Raw genomic sequence first — 19,641 nt, 5'->3', positions numbered from 1 at the left:
TCAGAAGCAAAACTCACAAAAATAGCCCAACCAAGTGGCAATGCTGGGTGTAGTGGCTGCACTATTGCGTAGAGTATGAAAGAGTCCACTTCGATCAGTGGTTCGTGAACTTGGTCCCGGGGACGGCTGTGTATGCTGGTTTTTGTTCACACCACAACTGCAATCCCATAAGCTGCTCATTTGTCTTGTTGCGTGCACTGAAGGAGCCGTAATTTCGGACTTCTAACGGCCAAGTGAGGAATAGCAGCAACAAACACCTTCAAACCAAAACAATGTTTTAACACAAAAATCTTACCTATTGTACCTTTAATTTGATCAGTGAAAACATTTATATTTATCTAATCGTGTGCAATCTCTCTCTAAATTAAGGTTAGAGATGCACAATGTACCAGTACGCTCAGTAGTATTTTTATCTGCCTCACATCTGCAATGCCGACTGCTTTTTACACCAGGGCAAAAAGGTAAACAAGCCTGGGAGGCGTACTTTCTCAGAAAGTGCTCATGTGTAATACTGCACCTCCGAGACAGGTGGCGATAGAGGGTCGTTTGGTACTGGGTCTAGTGAGGGCCTCGTTTGTTTAAGAAAAGCGAGCGAGTCGAGTTGACCTGTGCTGCGCAGCTGCGACTTGGTACTTTGAAATTATAACGTTCAATTGTGAGTATAAATGGTTTCTCAGTCGCATACAGGTTATTTTTTTAAGGCTGCAAGATATCTTGCAGAGGTAACAAACTGTGTCGCCGACGAAAACGAAACGGTTTATTTGCTAAACAGCAGGCTCTCAACGCTTCCGTCTTTGCTCTCCATTCTCTTAGTGTTAGTATTTACACATCAATGCAGAAGAGACGACACAACGCTGCGAGAAATAACCACACAAACACAGATATATCATCCTTGATTAGTGGCAAGGTTGCCAGTGTGAAACAACCAATTAGCCTGTTGTCTCGATAGAAAAGCAAAAGTGAGAAACGTTTTCAATTGATTTTGTTATCGTTACGTTATTATTGTTTTCCTTGACAAGTAACGTTGATCTGCGCGTAGCTACATTGTAGATTAAACACAGCAGCAAGTGGACACATGGCATTTAAAATGCGCATGTTATTTCTGAACATGGTGGAAAAAAGGTATCTGGGGGGAATGCGTAGGGTGGTGGTCAGGCAGTGTGATTACAGTCGAGAGAGCATTTTGCATTTTCTGTCTAATAACAAAACACAAACGACAGGAAGTGTTTTGTGTCGTGCCTGTGTATGAAATGGGATTGACAGTTCTACGTTTGTATTTGTAGGCGTACCTGACGACTGTTGCCATATCTGATTGAATAACTTATTAATTCCTTCGTTTTGTCTCTAGAACGTCCCAAAATAGATTGAGCAGCGAACTTGCTAAGCTTTCGAGTTGGATCATGCAATATGGGCTCGCTCAATGTCCGCCTGTGTCTTGGATGTTCATATAGCTAAATATGTCACTGTGCTCTCCGTCCGTTTAGTTATTTACGTACACTCTCTTTTTCTCTTCAGAAAACCGTCGCTCCATGACAGATTGATTATTTTTTATATTTCATTCTCTTCAGAAGATTGGTTGATTCCACAGAGTTCCCAAACTGAATATCCAATCGGAGTCTGTACTTCATTCTGAGAGCTTCAAGTCCTGCCTATTGAGATGAAAGCGCTGACAGAACCTGTGATGGACAGCACAGATTACACAGGGCTGGAGCTGAGATCCAGTTTGATTAAAAGTGAAGACGCAGAGGAGAGTATAGAGGGGAAGAATGGATGTGGGATGAGCAGGGAGGAAGAACTCATTCTCTCCAACATAAAGGAAGAGGAGGAGGAAGGTGGGGAGAGGCAGAGGGAGGAGGTGAAGACAGAGGATGGTGTGAAAGACAAAGAGAGAAATGAAACGGCGCAAACTTCTAAAATTGACCAAGAGCTGAAAAGAAAATTAAACTGCAGGAAACAGGAAGAGGAAGGCTTGTCAACTCAGGTCACTTCCTGTCTGTCCAAACAGCCAAGTGTACCCTCTCCTGGATCTCCTGTCATCTCCTGCAGTAAAGGTAATGCAGGTGAAGAAGGGTTTCCCATTTTATTCTTGAGTTTTTGTTGTAATATAGTGTCCAATCAGTGAATTACAGTGGATATGTTTATTATCATTGGGATGTGATATATGCATGACCATTGAGTTTTTATGATCACTTCGTTGTACGTCGCTCTGGATAAGAGTGTCTGCTAAATGCCTGTAATGTTACATTACATTTCATTACATCTCATTTGGCTGACACTTTTATCCAAAGCGCCTTACAGTTGATTTAGACTAAGCAGTTTGTTGTGGCTACACTGGGGATCGAATCGCCAACCTCGCTGGTCCCAGTCATGTACACTCTTCCTTTTCTTCTTTTTTCCACTTGTTTTTAACTTTATTGCCTTTTTGGACATTTCACTGTATAAACCATCAGTTTATCACTGGTCTTCTCTTCCTATAGGGCAGTCTGAGGTGTTTGCCTGCTCCCAGTGCCCATTCGCTCACCTGGAAGAAGTGAAGCTTCACCAGCACGTTGAGAAGGTGCACCCAGAGGAGCACAGCAGGATTCTGAGATCTGGAGGAAACGGAGAAGAGAAGCCACCGCTTCCCAGCAGCACACATCAGCACCCCACATCCCCTAAAGCACTGCCCACACCAACACAGGCCCACACAGGCACTGCAGGGGCCCACACCTGCTCCCACTGTGGGAAGAGCTTCAGATCAAAATCACGCTTGACAACGCATGAGCGAATTCATACAGGAGAGCGACCCTACCACTGTTCCCAGTGTGGGAAGGGCTTCAGGTCTGTATCGCATGTGAGAGCTCATGAGCGAATTCACACACCAGAACTCCCTTACAACTGCTCTCAGTGTGGGAAGAGCTTCAGGTTTAAATCACGTTTGACGGTACACCAGCATATCCATTCTGGAGAGTGTACATACCACTGCTCCAAGTGTGAGAAGAGTTTTGAAACGAAATCACGTCTGACAACGCACGAGCGATCGCATTCAGGGGAGAACCCTTTCCACTGCCCCCAGTGTAGCAAGAGTTTCAGATTTCTATCGCACCTGAGAGAACATGTGCGGATTCATACAGGCGAGCGCCCATACCATTGCTCTGACTGTGGGAAGACCTTCACCCATTCAAACGCTTTCAACCGACACAAGCGAATCCACACAGGAGAACGACCCTACCACTGCTCCCAGTGTGGGGAGAATTTCACTCATTCAGGCAGTCTGACGGAGCACATGCGACGTCATACGGGGGAGCGGCCATACCGCTGCTCCCAATGTGGACAGACGTTCAGTCACTCCAGCAGTCTCCGCTCACACGAACGTCGTCATACGGGAGAGCGGCCATACCACTGCTCCCAGTGCGAACAGACATTCAACCACGCCAGCAGTTTGAAGTCACACCAGCGCCGTCATACGGGAGAGCGCCCCTACCAGTGCTCCCAGTGCGAGAAGAGCTTCAGATTTGCATCAGACCTGACGGTACACCAGCGAATTCATACAGGAGAGCGCCCATACCAGTGCTCCCAGTGCGGGGAAACCTTCAGTCACTCCAGCAGTCTGTCATCGCACCAGCGCCGTCATACAGGAGTGCGCCCATACCAGTGCTCCAAGTGTGATAAGACCTTCAGATTCGCATCAAACCTAACCGCCCACCAGCACGTTCATACAGAGGAGCACACATAACCCTGTCCCCAGTGTGGGAAGAGCTTCACGTGTAAGTCATGTTCAGTAACTTGAACGTACACCAGAATATCCTTACAGTAAAGGCATGTTTCTCACTCCGTCTGGTAATGGATCATTCTTTTAGAGTTGAAGTTTCACCTGGTCTTTATTTATTTATTTATTTATTTATATATATATATTTTTTAATAGCATTTTAAAAACATCAGTGCTGAGATGTTACACTTGGGTACAAAATTAACTGGGTGCTTGACTCTTTAAAAAAAAATAATAATAAAATAACTGTAAAGCACTTTGATATCCACAAGAAAAACTTTACAGATTATATTTTTCATTGACCATTGTGAATTTGGTCACATTGGAAAGGTCTGCATGTGCTGTTCATTTCTGTGGTTTATGAAATCATTTGCACATGAATGGAATAAAACTTCCTTGACACACAAGAACATGAAATGTTCAGTTGGTGTCACTTATCCATGTACAGTATCGTGCAGTGATGATTATACACTTAACACAATGAAGATAAATCAGAAACCAAGCACTATTCAAGTATTTATTTCATGTAATATTAGTTCATGTAGATAAAAATAAGTAAACAGAGAGCTCCTTCTGTCGTGCCATCGTGTTTAACACTGTGCCACTGCTCAAAGTTCGTGTTACCTTAAATACTGGAACATCTGACCATCAGAAGTAATTTTGCTGAATAATGTTGTTTCAAACCAGTTTAAACACTGTTTAGCAACAATCATGGAATGAGCCTTCAAACATGCATTCATGCGATGCAAAAGTAAAAAAATAAAAATTGTGACGCCTTTCAATTTTTCTAAACAAATAATGTTTTCAGTGTTTCTGTTTATTAGCGATACTTTGAACCCAATGTAATTGTGGGCATAATTGTTTTTTGTTCTCATTGCCTACATTACCTAGTATTGTTCAATACATTTTCACCAAACCATTTTAAACTTTAATTTTTAAAGAAGTAATATATTAGGACCCCTTTTAGACAAACGTGGTGGTGTTTAATCATCACTGCACACTACTGTAAATAAAGTGCTGTAATGTCTGGGGTCATTGTATTTTGTCCACTGGGTCTGTCTTTCCGCAACAGGATTTATCTCCGCTGTATGGCATTGCTGCAGTTGAAGGACACAAGGATTTCTGATTAACGGTTTGTCAGTGTTTAGAGACATTATTCTGGTTATAAACCCAGTTCTGAAACCTATGAGGCCACATGCTAATATCACACTGCTTTTGGCGTGGAAAGTCCACATTGTCTAATGCTGAATGCTGAAACCTTGAAAAGGATACTGTTGGGATATAGAATTTGGTTTGTGTATTGACTACTGTAAATATTTGTGTTTTTATTTATAAAATATGTATGTTTTATTTATAAAATACTATTCTGCCTCTGTCTCACTTTGTGCAGTCTTAAGTGCACATTCGACTCCCTTAGTCTACAGCCTGTACTGAAATTTCCTTTTCAACCCCTTCCTTTTTTTTTCATTTGTTAAATCAGGAGAATCTGTCCCTTTCTCACCACCTACTCCACTCCTCGTTCAAGCAATGGTCCTGTCCCGCCTGGACTACTGCAATTCTCCGCCATCAGACCCCTACAATTGATCCAGAACACCGACGCTTCTCTGGTATTCAGTGTTCCCAGACATTCACCCCCCTGTTCAGCGACCTCCACTGGCTGCCTGTTATGGTTTGCATCAATTTTAAAACTTTGGTGCTCGCATACCAGGCAATTATGCATACATATCAGCCCCTGCTTGCATCCAAACACTAATCATACCCTACACACCAGCCAGACCCCTCCATTCCGCTGCTTTGGGAAGCCTGGCACCTCCGCCTCGCTGCACCTGCACTTCTCGGTCACAACTGCTGTCTGTTCTGGCCCCACGGTGGTGGAATGACCTTCCTGTGGATGTCATTTGACGTTTTTCAAGTGCAGAATGAAGACTTATCTCTTCAGGCTGCACCTTTCCCTCCCTACCTCACTACGATGATCAGCCTTGGGTAAGCCATAGAATATAATAGCACTTAAATATAGTTATTGTTGTACTCGGGGTATTCTAGCTGCCAACCGTGGTATGCTAGTTCGTAAGTTGATGTATTCTTCAAGGGTTAAAATTGGATCACGCTAGACTCGGAAGTGTACTTTCCCCTAGGGATCTCAACACACTTGTCCCTGTGTTCGATTTGCACTTCATTGTACGTCGCTTTGGATAACAGCATCAGCTAAATGCCTGTAATGTAATGTAATGTAATGAAAAAGTGCGGCCAACACATAGTTGCAGCTCACGTCCACAGCCTTTATGATTAAGTAAAAAGGATTGAGTCGGAATGTTTGCGACAATGAATTGATTCATCCATTACTCGTACCCATCCCTAATATAAGCACAGATGAGAAAAGTACCAAACATGTTTTATATCTTTTTCTTATTCTGACAGTACGGTACTTTGGCTGGACTGGTATTTGTCTTTTTCTGGGTCAGGCAATTTTATTTATTTTATTTATGTATTTCTTTAAAACATTCAAAGCTATTTTATTTACATTTTGTGTGGCAGTGTTGGCTATTCGGTAACTCAATTTCACCGATGATGCATGTGCCCCGTAATACGAAAAGTGCTTTTTAGGTGTGGAGGACCCAAATAAGTAAAAAATTAATTACTCAAATTTAGGCATTCATTCATTGATAAACTGTGATATAAATCCACATTTCTGTTTTAATTTACCTTTGTATTCATTCCCCATTTATTTAATTTCATTTTAAATTTTCCATTTTATTTTATTTATGTTTTATTTTCTTTATATGCTAAAATAAATGTAGAAATAAATGTATGAAGAAGTGTAAGTGTTTTAGTTGAAATCTATTTCTTTGTTTTGCTCCGTACTCCAGTGCAGTTGGCGGCGGTAATGTACAAATACGCAGTCTAGCAGACAGACAAGAAGAAGAACGACGACTGCTCCTGATTCATGAATAGCGGCTATTAAAAAGTACTGAGTACCGATGATAAATAATTAAAATAAGCAGACGTTTACTCGGTAAGTGTCCATGAAGCCAAAACAGCCTTTTTGAACGAACTAGCAAGACTAATATTGTTTCCGTTTAGCCTAACGTAACTTGTGTTTTTTAGTAGCCTAAATTGACAAGTTATTTGTTATTTTCTTTAGCCAATGTTAGCCTGACACTTATTTTCTAGCTTAAACTCGTTATTGTACATAGACAGATGTGGAGCCAGCAGGTGAAAATGTAAACCGTTAAAAGCGACATGGCAAATAACCCTTGGTATAACTTGAATATTGGCACTGCTTTGTTCTTGACCTGCCGGCAAACTCCCTAATGTTAGGCGAAGGCCTTTTTTACGCTGACGTCGCCGTAGAATGCACAGAACGCCTACACCCTAGTTACGAAGCCAGCCGGCCGCTGCTGTTAATGCCGTAATATAAATACAACGTTGTTCAGATTAATTTGATCATCTATATAATAGATTTATAGTAATAATTCAGTAAAGAGGGACAGCACAATTTAAATAACAAAAAAATAATGTCTTGATTTTTGCTAATCAGATTTCAAGATTATAATCACTCGTGACTCCGTTACCTTTCATTTTGGGGTTTAATATAATATACTGTATATAAAAGACAGAGCTGCTGTATACTGTAAAATGATACATGAACCATTTCTCTATGACATTTCTCTATTTCTCGCGGAAAAGTCAATTTCATGGAGTCACGCAAATTAGTGCCAACTGTGTTAGCCCATATCTCCGTTAACAATCCGAGACAAGTGTAACTTCGGTTCCATGGGTTTCTTATGAGGCCAACTCGGCATGCCAAATGTCATTAAAAGTCTGTGAAGATGTGGTCCTGAAGTGTGCTGAATTGTCCTCGAATTACCCTAATGCAAATAATAATGTTTCCTCCTTTTAGATGATCCAATCAGAGTCTGTGTGTCATTCTAAGAGCTTCAAGCCCCTCCCCTTCAGGTGAAGACAGGAAGACGGAACCTGTGATGGACCGCACAGACTACACAAGGCTGGAGCTGAGATCCAGTTTGATTAAAAGTGAAGACGCAGAGGAGAGTATAGAGAGGAAGAATGGATGTGGACTGAGCAGGGAGGAAGAACTAATTCTCTCCAACATAAAGGAAGAGGAGGAAGATGGTGTGACCGATGAAGTGGTTGAAAGGAATGACTGGGACGCAGAAAGTGAGGGGGGTGAACAGGGGGAGGGAGATGTAAACGACCAGGCCCTCCAGACTGACAGGATATCATATGTCAAGCAGGAAGAGGAAAGCATGGTTACTTCCTTTGTAATCGAAGAGTCTACAGTACCCTCCCTTGGATCTCCTGTCATCCCCTCCAGGGCTGGAAAAACAGGTGAAATAAATATGCATATTGGTTTATGTGTAATATTTTACTGTATAGAAGATAAGACAAGACATTTCTGTTAGTCCAATAATTGCCTTGCTATGGTTGTAGTTGTTATATGTCATTGGTGATATTGGCAGATGCAGTCATAGTAAGGTTTGAAAAGCCATACATGCACAAAAATAAATTTGTACTGTAATTATCAGGATGCTGGGAATATGCATTTTATATTTATTTTCTTCCCTTCGTTTCCCAGACAACACTGACATGATTACTCCCATTTCCCTAGCAGTCAAGTTGTATTTCACTTAAGGTTACTCTCCATATGTGTAATTTCATTTTCTAAATTTAATTTGTTATTTAGCTGATACGTTTAGACCAGCGGTCTCCAACCCTGGTCCTGGAGAGCTACAGGGTCTGCTGGTTTTCGTTGTTACCCTGCACTTAAGTGTAATCAACTAGTCTAATTGATTAATTAACTCGCCTCACCTGGTTACCTGGGTCTCTAACAGGTGCTGATTTTAACGTGAAAACAAAAACCAGCAGACCCAGTAGCTCTCCAGGACCAGGGTTGGAGACCCCTGGTTTAGACTTACAGTTGATTCAACTAAGTAAGGGACAGTCCCCCCTGGAGCAATGTGGGGTTAAGGGCTTTCCTCAAGGGCCAAACATTTGAGCATTTATTATCTTGGCTGCATTGGGGCTTGATCCTTTTGGGTCCCAGTCATGTACCTTAGCCTCTAGGCTACGGGTCCCAGTCATGTACCTTAACCACTACGCTACAGGCTGCCCCAGGCATGTACCTTAGCCACTAGGCTACGGGTCCCAGTCATGGACCTTAGCCACTAGGTTACAGGTCCCAGTCATATATCTTAGCCTTTAGGCTACGGGTCCCAGTCATGTACCTTAGCCACTAGGCTACGGGTCCCAGTCATGTACCTTAGCCACTAGGCTACGGGTCCCAGTCATGTACCTTAACCGCTAGGCTACGGGTCCCAGTCATGTACCTTAACCACTACGCTACAGGCTGCCCCAGTCATGTACCTTAGCCACTAGGCTACGGGTCCCAGTCATGTACCTTAGCCACTAGGCTACTGGTCCCAGTCATGTAAAATGGTAAATGGCAGGCATTTATATGGCGCCTTCATCCAAAGCGCTGTACAATTGATGCTTCTCCATTCATACACACACTCACACACCGACGGTGATTGGCTGCCATGCAATGTGCCGACCAGCTCGTCAGGAGCATTTGGGGGTTAGGTGTCTTGCTCAGGGACACTTCGACACAGCCCGGGCGGGGGATCGAACCCGGCAACCCTCCGCCAGACTGCCAGACGACTGCTCTTACTGCCTGAGCCATGTCGCCCCATAGCTTGTAGCCTAGTGGTTAAGGTACACAAAGAATCAGTTGTACAGCCATGAATATCAAGTCTAGTACACAAGGCAAGTTAAGTTTGCCACAAAGCAACCATCACAATACTATTCCTTGTTATGAGTTTAATTCAGAGTGATATACTAAAATAATAGTGTAGCTGGCAAGGACTTTTTCTTTGGTTGATGACAAGGCTGATGATGACAATGAGATCAGGTCAGCTATCTGGTGTATACAGTGGGAGCAATAATTATTTGATCCCTTGCTGATTTTGTAGGTTTGCCCACTTACAAAGAATGGAACTGTGTAGAATTTTAATCGTAGGTACATTTTAACATTGAGAGACAGAATATCACAAAGTAATCCACAATAACAACATCATATGAATTTAATACATTTATTACCGTATTTTTGCATGAAATAAGTATTTGATCCCCTACCAATCAGCAATAATTCTGGCTTCCACAGACCAGTTAGTTTTCTATTAAGAAGCACTCCTAATCTCAACTCATTACCCAAAACACCTGTGTCAACTCGTTACATCATTATGTAGCTGTATAAAAGACACCTGTCCACACAATCAATCAGATTCCAACGTTTCCACCATGGGCAAGACAAAGGAGCTGTCTGAGGACATCAGGGACAAAATTGTAGACCTGCACAAGGCTGGGATGGGCTACAAGAAAATAAGCAAGCAGCTTGGTGAGAAGTTAACAACTGTTGGAGCAATTATTAGAAAATGGAAGAAACACAAAGTCACAGCCAATCTCCCTCGGTCTGGGGCTCCACGCAAGATCTCGCCTCGTGGGATATCAATGATCGTGAGAGAGGTCAGGGATCAGCCCAGTACTACACAGGAGGAGCTTGTTAATGACCTGAAGGCAGTTGGGACCACAGTCACGAAGAGAACCATCAGTAACACACTACACCGTGAAGGATTAAAATCCTGCTGCGCTCGCAAGGTTCCTCTGCTGAAGAAGGCACATGTACAGGCCCGTCTGAAGTTTGCCAAAGAACACCTGGATGATCCAGAGGAGGCTTGAAGAAGTGTAAGTGTTTTAGTAATCTATTTCTTTGTTTTGCTGCCAAAGCTAAGTTTCTCACAGACGCCACAGGGACTACTGGGATGATGCTTTTATAAAACCATGTTTATATTTGTAATCTAGATAATAGATTTATAGTAATAATTCAGTAAAGAAAGGACAGCACAACAACTTTAATAACAAAAAAATAATGTCTTGATTTTTGCTAATCAGATTTCAAGATTATAATCACTCGTGACTCCGTTACCTTTCATTTTGGGGTTTAATATAATGTACTGTATATAAAAGACAACTGTGTTAGCCCATATCTCAGTTAACAATCCGAGACAAGTGTAACGTCGGTTCCATGGGTTTCTTATGAGGCCAACTCGGCATGCCAAATGTCATTAAAAGTCTGAAGATGCGGATGATGCCAAACTCTTCATCTCATTCCCACCGTCTGATACACAGGTTTCAGCCCGTATCTCTGCTTGCCTGAGGGACATCCAGAGCTGGATGGACAACCACCATCTAAAGCTCAACCCAGGTAAGACTGAAATGATATTCATCCCTGCCGTTACCTCTCCCCACCTGGATCTCTCCATTTCCCTCGGGTATACCACACTCACGCCATCACCCAGTGCAAGGAACCTCGGCATGGTGATGGACAGCAGACTGTCCCTCTCCAAAAACATTGCGGCGGTGACGCGGTCATGCAGGTTCATCCTATACAACATGCAGAGAATCCGCCCCTTTCTCACCCCCTACTCGACCCAGCTCCTGGTCCAAGCGATGGTTCTGTCCCGCCTGGACTACTGCAATTCCCTCTTGCCTGGCCTCCCAGCGTCTGCCATCAGACCCCTCCAACTCATCCAGAATGCAGCAGCTCGTCTGGTCTTCAACCTTCCCAAATACTCACACGTCACTCCCCTGCTTACTTCCCTCCACTGGCTGCCTGTCATGGCTCGCATCAAATTCAAAACATTGGTGCTAGCCTTCCAAGCAGTTAAGGGGTCTTCCCCAGCTTGCCTACAAAAAATCAGACCCTACACCCCTGCCAGACCTCTTTGTTCAGCCTCCACATGCCGCTTGGCACTTCCACCTCACGCTCACGACTACTGTCTGTTCTGGCTCCACGGTGGTGGCACGAACTCCCCGTTGAGGTCAGAACTGTAGAATCTCTTCCCACCTTCAAGCGCAAACTGAAGACGCACCTCTTCAAGCAGCACCTCTCCCCGTCCCTCCCTACCTCCCTGTGAACCTTAATTGTTGTCTTTCTGTGATTTACTTTGTTTCAGTATTTTTAGTTTGGCTAGGTAAGCAGTGTTTGGCTAGTTAAGGGGTTTGGTCACACTTTTGTGTTTGTTTGTTTAAAAAATGTGTATGCACTTTGTTGTACGTCGCTCTGGATAAGAGCGTCTGCCAAATGCCATTAATGTAACGTAAAAGATGTGGTCCTGAAGTGTGCTGAATTGTCCTCGAATTACCCTAATGCAAATAATGATGTTTCCTCCTTTTAGATGATCCAATCAGAGTCTGTGTGTCATTCTAAGAGCTTCAAGCCCCTCCCCTTCAGGTGAAGACAGGAAGACGGAACCTGTGATGGACCGCACAGACTACACAAGGCTGGAGCTGAGATCCAGTTTGATTAAAAGTGAAGACGCAGAGGAGAGCATAGAGAGGAAGAATGGATGTGGACTGAGCAGGGAGGAAGAACTAATTCTCTCCAACATAAAGGAAGAGGAGGAAGATGGTGTGACCGATGAAGTGGTTGAAAGGAATGACTGGGACGCAGAAACTGAGGGGGGTGAACAGGGGGAGGGAGATGTAAACGACCAGGCCCTCCAGACTGACAGGATATCATATGTCAAGCAGGAAGAGGAAAGCATGGTTACTTCCTTTGTAATCGAAGAGTCTACAGTACCCTCCCTTGGATCTCCTGCCATCCCCTCCAGGGCTGGAAAAACAGGTGAAATAAATATGCATATTGGTTTATGTGTAATATTTTACTGTATAGAAGATGAGAAGACATTTCTGTTAGTCCAACAATTGCCTTGCTATGGTTGTAGTTATACGTCATTGGTGATATTTCCAGATGCAGTCAGTGTCATGTTCTATCAGAACTGTCATTTATTTATGGTTGACGCCCCTCTAGTGGTCACAGGGGTCATTGCGTCCTTTGTTTTGTTTTTCTTAAATTTCATTTCTCATGAGAGCGCCCATACATGCGGTCACGTTTTAGCTGCACAGTTCTACCTTTCCACTTTGTACAATCGTGTCTTGGAAAGTATCGGTTGTAAGTACATCATTTGCAGCAGCGTATTAATGTGTTTTGTGCACTTTGTGTTCTTTATGCAAGTGAACGCTGGCCTCCATTATGTTTGCCAAGCTAATGCTAGTTTCCTATTAGTCCCTGTTCATTGATATGTGCCATCTTCGCTGTTATTTTTGGTTAAGGTTAGCTTCGTGAAAGCGCTAGCACCGTTTCAATTAATATGCTCTGGAAATATCTCCGAGCATCACTGATGTGCAATGTTACAGTATATATAAACAAATGAGCACAAGCTACTTACGAATATCTACAAGTTATTTACAGCTAGTTGCATATCATTTAAAAGTGATATACTGTGTAGTACTTCATCGCTTTGTAGCTCAACTGTCAGGTTGTTGTTTTATATACATGTGATGTCATATAGCATTGTGTAATTGGTGCTATCTTTTGTATCATTTCAGTTTTACAAAAAAAAACTTGGTTTTGAGAGAAAGGAGAATAAAAGGCCCTTCAAACTTTACTCCACCTCCGACGGTCTCTTGAAGCCTATTGTTCGCTGTCTGTCTATTTGTGTATCCAGCACACACACACATTGGGGACAGAACACATGGTAAGGTTTGAAAAGCCATACAGGCACAAAAATAAATTTGTACTGTAATTATCAGGATGCTGGGAATATGCATTTTATATTTATTTTCTTCCCTTTGTTTCCCAGACAACACTGACATGACTACTCCCATTTCCCTAGCAGTCAAGTTGTATTTCACTTAAGGTTACTCTCCATATGTGTAATTTCATTTTCTAAATTTAATTTGTTATTTAGCTGATACGTTTAGACAAAGTGACTTACAGTTGATTAGACTAAGCAAGGGACAGTACCCCTTGGAGCAATGTCCTCAAGGGCCAAACATTTGAGCATTTATTATCTTGGCTACATTGGGGCTTGAACCTTTTGGGTCCCAGTCATGTACCTTAGCCTCTAGGATACGGGTCCCAGTCATGTACCTTAGCCACTAGGCTACGGGTCCCAGTCATGTACCTTAACCATGATGCAACAGGCTGCCCCAGTCATGTACCTTAGTCACTAGGCTACAGGTCCCAGTCATGTAAAATGGCAAATGGCAGGCATTTATATAAGAGAAGATATCCTTTATTGAACCCTGTGGGTTAATTTGTCCTCTGCATTTGACCCATCCTAGTTACCTAGGAGCAGTGGGCAGCCACAGTGCAGCGCCCGGGGAGCAATGTGGGGTTAAGGGCCTTGCTCAAGGGCCCAACGGCTGTGCGGATCATTTATTGTGGCTCGACCGGGATTTGAACCACTGACGTTGTGGCTCCCAGTCATGTACCTTAACCACTACGCTACAAGCCGCCCGTTATCCAAAGCACTGTACAATTAAATGCTTCTCCATTCACCCATTTATACACACACTCACACACCGACAGTGATTGGCTGCCATGCATGGTGCCGACCAGCTCGTCAGGAGAATTTGGGGGTTAGGTGTCTTGCTCAGGGACACTTCGACACAGCCTGGGCGGGGGATCGAACCGGCAACCCTCCACCAGACTGCCAGACGACTGCTCTTACTGCCTGAGCCATGTCGCCCCATAGCTTGTAGCCTAGTGGCTAAGGTATATGACTGGGGCAGCTTGTAGCCTAGTGGTTAAGGTACACAAAGAATCAGTTGTACAGCCATGAATATCAAGTCGGGTACACAAGGCAAATGGAAGAAATCCGTAAGGAAATAGGTTGGTAACTACACTCCCAAAATAAATAGAAATGCAAATATACAAAATATACGCTCAATGAGCACTGTAGTAGGTACTTATAAAACTGGCAGCATAGGCCAGAAGTCGGGACTTGAATCTGATGCAGCCAGTGGACTCCACTCCCATGTTCTGTTGAGGGAAATTGCCTGCAAGCTAGGTTTCTAGCTCAGTTGAGTTAAGGTTGCCACAAAGCAACCATCACAATACTCCTCCTCTTATTGTTATGAGTTTAATTCAGAGTGATATACTAAAAAAATTGTGTAGCTGGCAAGGACTTTTTCTTTGGTTGATGACAAGGCTGATGATGACAATGAGATCAGGTCAGCTAACTGGTGTATACAGTGGGAGCAATAATTATTTGATCCCTTGCTGATTTTGTAGGTTTTCCTACTTACAAAGAATGGAACTGTGTATAATTTTAATCATAGGTAGATTTTAACATTGAGAGACAGAATATCACAAAATAATCCACAATAACAACATCATATGAATTTTATTAATTTATTATCGTATTTTTGCATGAAATAAGCATTTGTTCCCCTACCAATCAGCAATAATTCTGGCTCCCACAGACCAGCTAGTTTTCCATTAAGAAGCACTCCTAATCTCAACTCATTTCCCAAAACACCTGTGTCAACACCTGTATAAAAGACACATGTCCACACAATCAGATTCCAATGTTTCCACCATGGGCAAGACAAAGAGCTATCTAAGGACATCAGGGACAAAATTGTAGACCTGCACAGGGCTGGGATGGGCTACAAGAAAATAAGCAAGCAGCTTGGTGAGAAGTTAACAACTGTTGGAGCAATTATTAGAAAATGGAAGAAACACAAAGTCACCGCCAATCTCCCTCGGTCTGGGGCTCCACGCAAGATCTCCCCTCGTGGGATATCAGTGATCATGAGAAAGGTCAGGGATCAGCCCAGTACTACACAGGAGGAGCTTGTTAATGACCTGAAGGCAGTTGGGACCACAGTCACGAAGAGAACCATCAGTAACACACTACACCGTGAAGGATTAAAATCCTGCTGCGCTCGCAAGGTTCCTCTGCTGAAGAAGGCACATGTACAGGCCCGTCTGAAGTTTGCCAAAGAACACCTGGATGATCCAGAGGAGGCTTGAAGAAGTGTAAGTGTTTTAGTAATCTATTTCTTTGTTTTGCTGCCAAAGCTAAGTTTCTCACAGACGCCACAGGGACTACTGGGATGATGCTTTTATAAAACCATGTTTATATTTGTAATCTAGATAATAGATTTATAGTAATAATTCAGTAAAGAAAGGACAGCACAACAACTTTAATAACAAAAAAATAATGTCTTGATTTTTGCTAATCAGATTTCAAGATTATAATCACTCGTGACTCCGTTACCTTTCATTTTGGGGTTTAATATAATGTACTGTATATAAAAGACAACTGTGTTAGCCCATATCTCAGTTAACAATCCGAGACAAGTGTAACGTCGGTTCCATGGGTTTCTTATGAGGCCAACTCGGCATGCCAAATGTCATTAAAAGTCTGAAGATGCGGATGATGCCAAACTCTTCATCTCATTCCCACCGTCTGATACACAGGTTTCAGCCCGTATCTCTGCTTGCCTGAGGGACATCCAGAGCTGGATGGACAACCACCATCTAAAGCTCAACCCAGGTAAGACTGAAATGATATTCATCCCTGCCGTTACCTCTCCCCACCTGGATCTCTCCATTTCCCTCGGGTATACCACACTCACGCCATCACCCAGTGCAAGGAACCTCGGCATGGTGATGGACAGCAGACTGTCCCTCTCCAAAAACATTGCGGCGGTGACGCGGTCATGCAGGTTCATCCTATACAACATGCAGAGAATCCGCCCCTTTCTCACCCCCTACTCGACCCAGCTCCTGGTCCAAGCGATGGTTCTGTCCCGCCTGGACTACTGCAATTCCCTCTTGCCTGGCCTCCCAGCGTCTGCCATCAGACCCCTCCAACTCATCCAGAATGCAGCAGCTCGTCTGGTCTTCAACCTTCCCAAATACTCACACGTCACTCCCCTGCTTACTTCCCTCCACTGGCTGCCTGTCATGGCTCGCATCAAATTCAAAACATTGGTGCTAGCCTTCCAAGCAGTTAAGGGGTCTTCCCCAGCTTGCCTACAAAAAATCAGACCCTACACCCCTGCCAGACCTCTTTGTTCAGCCTCCACATGCCGCTTGGCACTTCCACCTCACGCTCACGACTACTGTCTGTTCTGGCTCCACGGTGGTGGCACGAACTCCCCGTTGAGGTCAGAACTGTAGAATCTCTTCCCACCTTCAAGCGCAAACTGAAGACGCACCTCTTCAAGCAGCACCTCTCCCCGTCCCTCCCTACCTCCCTGTGAACCTTAATTGTTGTCTTTCTGTGATTTACTTTGTTTCAGTATTTTTAGTTTGGCTAGGTAAGCAGTGTTTGGCTAGTTAAGGGGTTTGGTCACACTTTTGTGTTTGTTTGTTTAAAAAATGTGTATGCACTTTGTTGTACGTCGCTCTGGATAAGAGCGTCTGCCAAATGCCATTAATGTAACGTAAAAGATGTGGTCCTGAAGTGTGCTGAATTGTCCTCGAATTACCCTAATGCAAATAATGATGTTTCCTCCTTTTAGATGATCCAATCAGAGTCTGTGTGTCATTCTAAGAGCTTCAAGCCCCTCCCCTTCAGGTGAAGACAGGAAGACGGAACCTGTGATGGACCGCACAGACTACACAAGGCTGGAGCTGAGATCCAGTTTGATTAAAAGTGAAGACGCAGAGGAGAGCATAGAGAGGAAGAATGGATGTGGACTGAGCAGGGAGGAAGAACTAATTCTCTCCAACATAAAGGAAGAGGAGGAAGATGGTGTGACCGATGAAGTGGTTGAAAGGAATGACTGGGACGCAGAAACTGAGGGGGGTGAACAGGGGGAGGGAGATGTAAACGACCAGGCCCTCCAGACTGACAGGATATCATATGTCAAGCAGGAAGAGGAAAGCATGGTTACTTCCTTTGTAATCGAAGAGTCTACAGTACCCTCCCTTGGATCTCCTGCCATCCCCTCCAGGGCTGGAAAAACAGGTGAAATAAATATGCATATTGGTTTATGTGTAATATTTTACTGTATAGAAGATGAGAAGACATTTCTGTTAGTCCAACAATTGCCTTGCTATGGTTGTAGTTATACGTCATTGGTGATATTTCCAGATGCAGTCAGTGTCATGTTCTATCAGAACTGTCATTTATTTATGGTTGACGCCCCTCTAGTGGTCACAGGGGTCATTGCGTCCTTTGTTTTGTTTTTCTTAAATTTCATTTCTCATGAGAGCGCCCATACATGCGGTCACGTTTTAGCTGCACAGTTCTACCTTTCCACTTTGTACAATCGTGTCTTGGAAAGTATCGGTTGTAAGTACATCATTTGCAGCAGCGTATTAATGTGTTTTGTGCACTTTGTGTTCTTTATGCAAGTGAACGCTGGCCTCCATTATGTTTGCCAAGCTAATGCTAGTTTCCTATTAGTCCCTGTTCATTGATATGTGCCATCTTCGCTGTTATTTTTGGTTAAGGTTAGCTTCGTGAAAGCGCTAGCACCGTTTCAATTAATATGCTCTGGAAATATCTCCGAGCATCACTGATGTGCAATGTTACAGTATATATAAACAAATGAGCACAAGCTACTTACGAATATCTACAAGTTATTTACAGCTAGTTGCATATCATTTAAAAGTGATATACTGTGTAGTACTTCATCGCTTTGTAGCTCAACTGTCAGGTTGTTGTTTTATATACATGTGATGTCATATAGCATTGTGTAATTGGTGCTATCTTTTGTATCATTTCAGTTTTACAAAAAAAAACTTGGTTTTGAGAGAAAGGAGAATAAAAGGCCCTTCAAACTTTACTCCACCTCCGACGGTCTCTTGAAGCCTATTGTTCGCTGTCTGTCTATTTGTGTATCCAGCACACACACACATTGGGGACAGAACACATGGTAAGGTTTGAAAAGCCATACAGGCACAAAAATAAATTTGTACTGTAATTATCAGGATGCTGGGAATATGCATTTTATATTTATTTTCTTCCCTTTGTTTCCCAGACAACACTGACATGACTACTCCCATTTCCCTAGCAGTCAAGTTGTATTTCACTTAAGGTTACTCTCCATATGTGTAATTTCATTTTCTAAATTTAATTTGTTATTTAGCTGATACGTTTAGACAAAGTGACTTACAGTTGATTAGACTAAGCAAGGGACAGTACCCCTTGGAGCAATGTCCTCAAGGGCCAAACATTTGAGCATTTATTATCTTGGCTACATTGGGGCTTGAACCTTTTGGGTCCCAGTCATGTACCTTAGCCTCTAGGATACGGGTCCCAGTCATGTACCTTAGCCACTAGGCTACGGGTCCCAGTCATGTACCTTAACCATGATGCAACAGGCTGCCCCAGTCATGTACCTTAGTCACTAGGCTACAGGTCCCAGTCATGTAAAATGGCAAATGGCAGGCATTTATATAAGAGAAGATATCCTTTATTGAACCCTGTGGGTTAATTTGTCCTCTGCATTTGACCCATCCTAGTTACCTAGGAGCAGTGGGCAGCCACAGTGCAGCGCCCGGGGAGCAATGTGGGGTTAAGGGCCTTGCTCAAGGGCCCAACGGCTGTGCGGATCATTTATTGTGGCTCGACCGGGATTTGAACCACTGACGTTGTGGCTCCCAGTCATGTACCTTAACCACTACGCTACAAGCCGCCCGTTATCCAAAGCACTGTACAATTAAATGCTTCTCCATTCACCCATTTATACACACACTCACACACCGACAGTGATTGGCTGCCATGCATGGTGCCGACCAGCTCGTCAGGAGAATTTGGGGGTTAGGTGTCTTGCTCAGGGACACTTCGACACAGCCTGGGCGGGGGATCGAACCGGCAACCCTCCACCAGACTGCCAGACGACTGCTCTTACTGCCTGAGCCATGTCGCCCCATAGCTTGTAGCCTAGTGGCTAAGGTATATGACTGGGGCAGCTTGTAGCCTAGTGGTTAAGGTACACAAAGAATCAGTTGTACAGCCATGAATATCAAGTCGGGTACACAAGGCAAATGGAAGAAATCCGTA

At 43.5% G+C, this 19,641-nt stretch overlaps 1 protein-coding gene and 1 long non-coding RNA gene across 2 annotated transcripts in view; both read left to right on the top strand.

Annotated features, from left to right (window-relative positions):
* LOC133127121 (zinc finger protein 883-like) overlaps positions 1-13,284 on the top strand; it is a 56,563-nt gene extending 43,279 nt beyond the window's left edge. Inside the window, exons 1-7 of the mRNA XM_061239782.1 lie at positions 540-655; positions 1,516-2,051; positions 2,478-3,746; positions 7,650-8,098; positions 10,050-10,510; positions 10,955-11,030; positions 12,004-13,284. Coding sequence (XP_061095766.1) covers positions 1,658-2,051; positions 2,478-3,715 — 1,632 coding nt within the window. The 5' untranslated portion in view covers positions 540-655; positions 1,516-1,657 and the 3' untranslated portion in view covers positions 3,716-3,746; positions 7,650-8,098; positions 10,050-10,510; positions 10,955-11,030; positions 12,004-13,284. Of the gene's footprint in view, positions 656-1,515; positions 2,052-2,477; positions 3,747-7,649; positions 8,099-10,049; positions 10,511-10,954; positions 11,031-12,003 lie in introns of the transcript that reaches the window.
* Positions 13,285-15,473: 2,189 nt separating this feature from the next.
* Positions 15,474-18,430, top strand: LOC133127165 (uncharacterized). Its single transcript, XR_009708599.1, has 3 exons — positions 15,474-15,656; positions 16,101-16,176; positions 17,150-18,430. It is a non-coding gene; the product is annotated as an uncharacterized LOC133127165 (long non-coding RNA).
* Positions 18,431-19,641: the final 1,211 nt, after the last annotated feature.

This window comes from Conger conger, chromosome 4, assembly GCF_963514075.1.
Source record: "Conger conger chromosome 4, fConCon1.1, whole genome shotgun sequence".
Classification (NCBI taxonomy): domain Eukaryota; kingdom Metazoa; phylum Chordata; class Actinopteri; order Anguilliformes; family Congridae; genus Conger; species Conger conger.
Note: the sequence above shows the minus strand (reverse complement) of the source record. Positions and strands in the feature narration are given on the sequence as shown.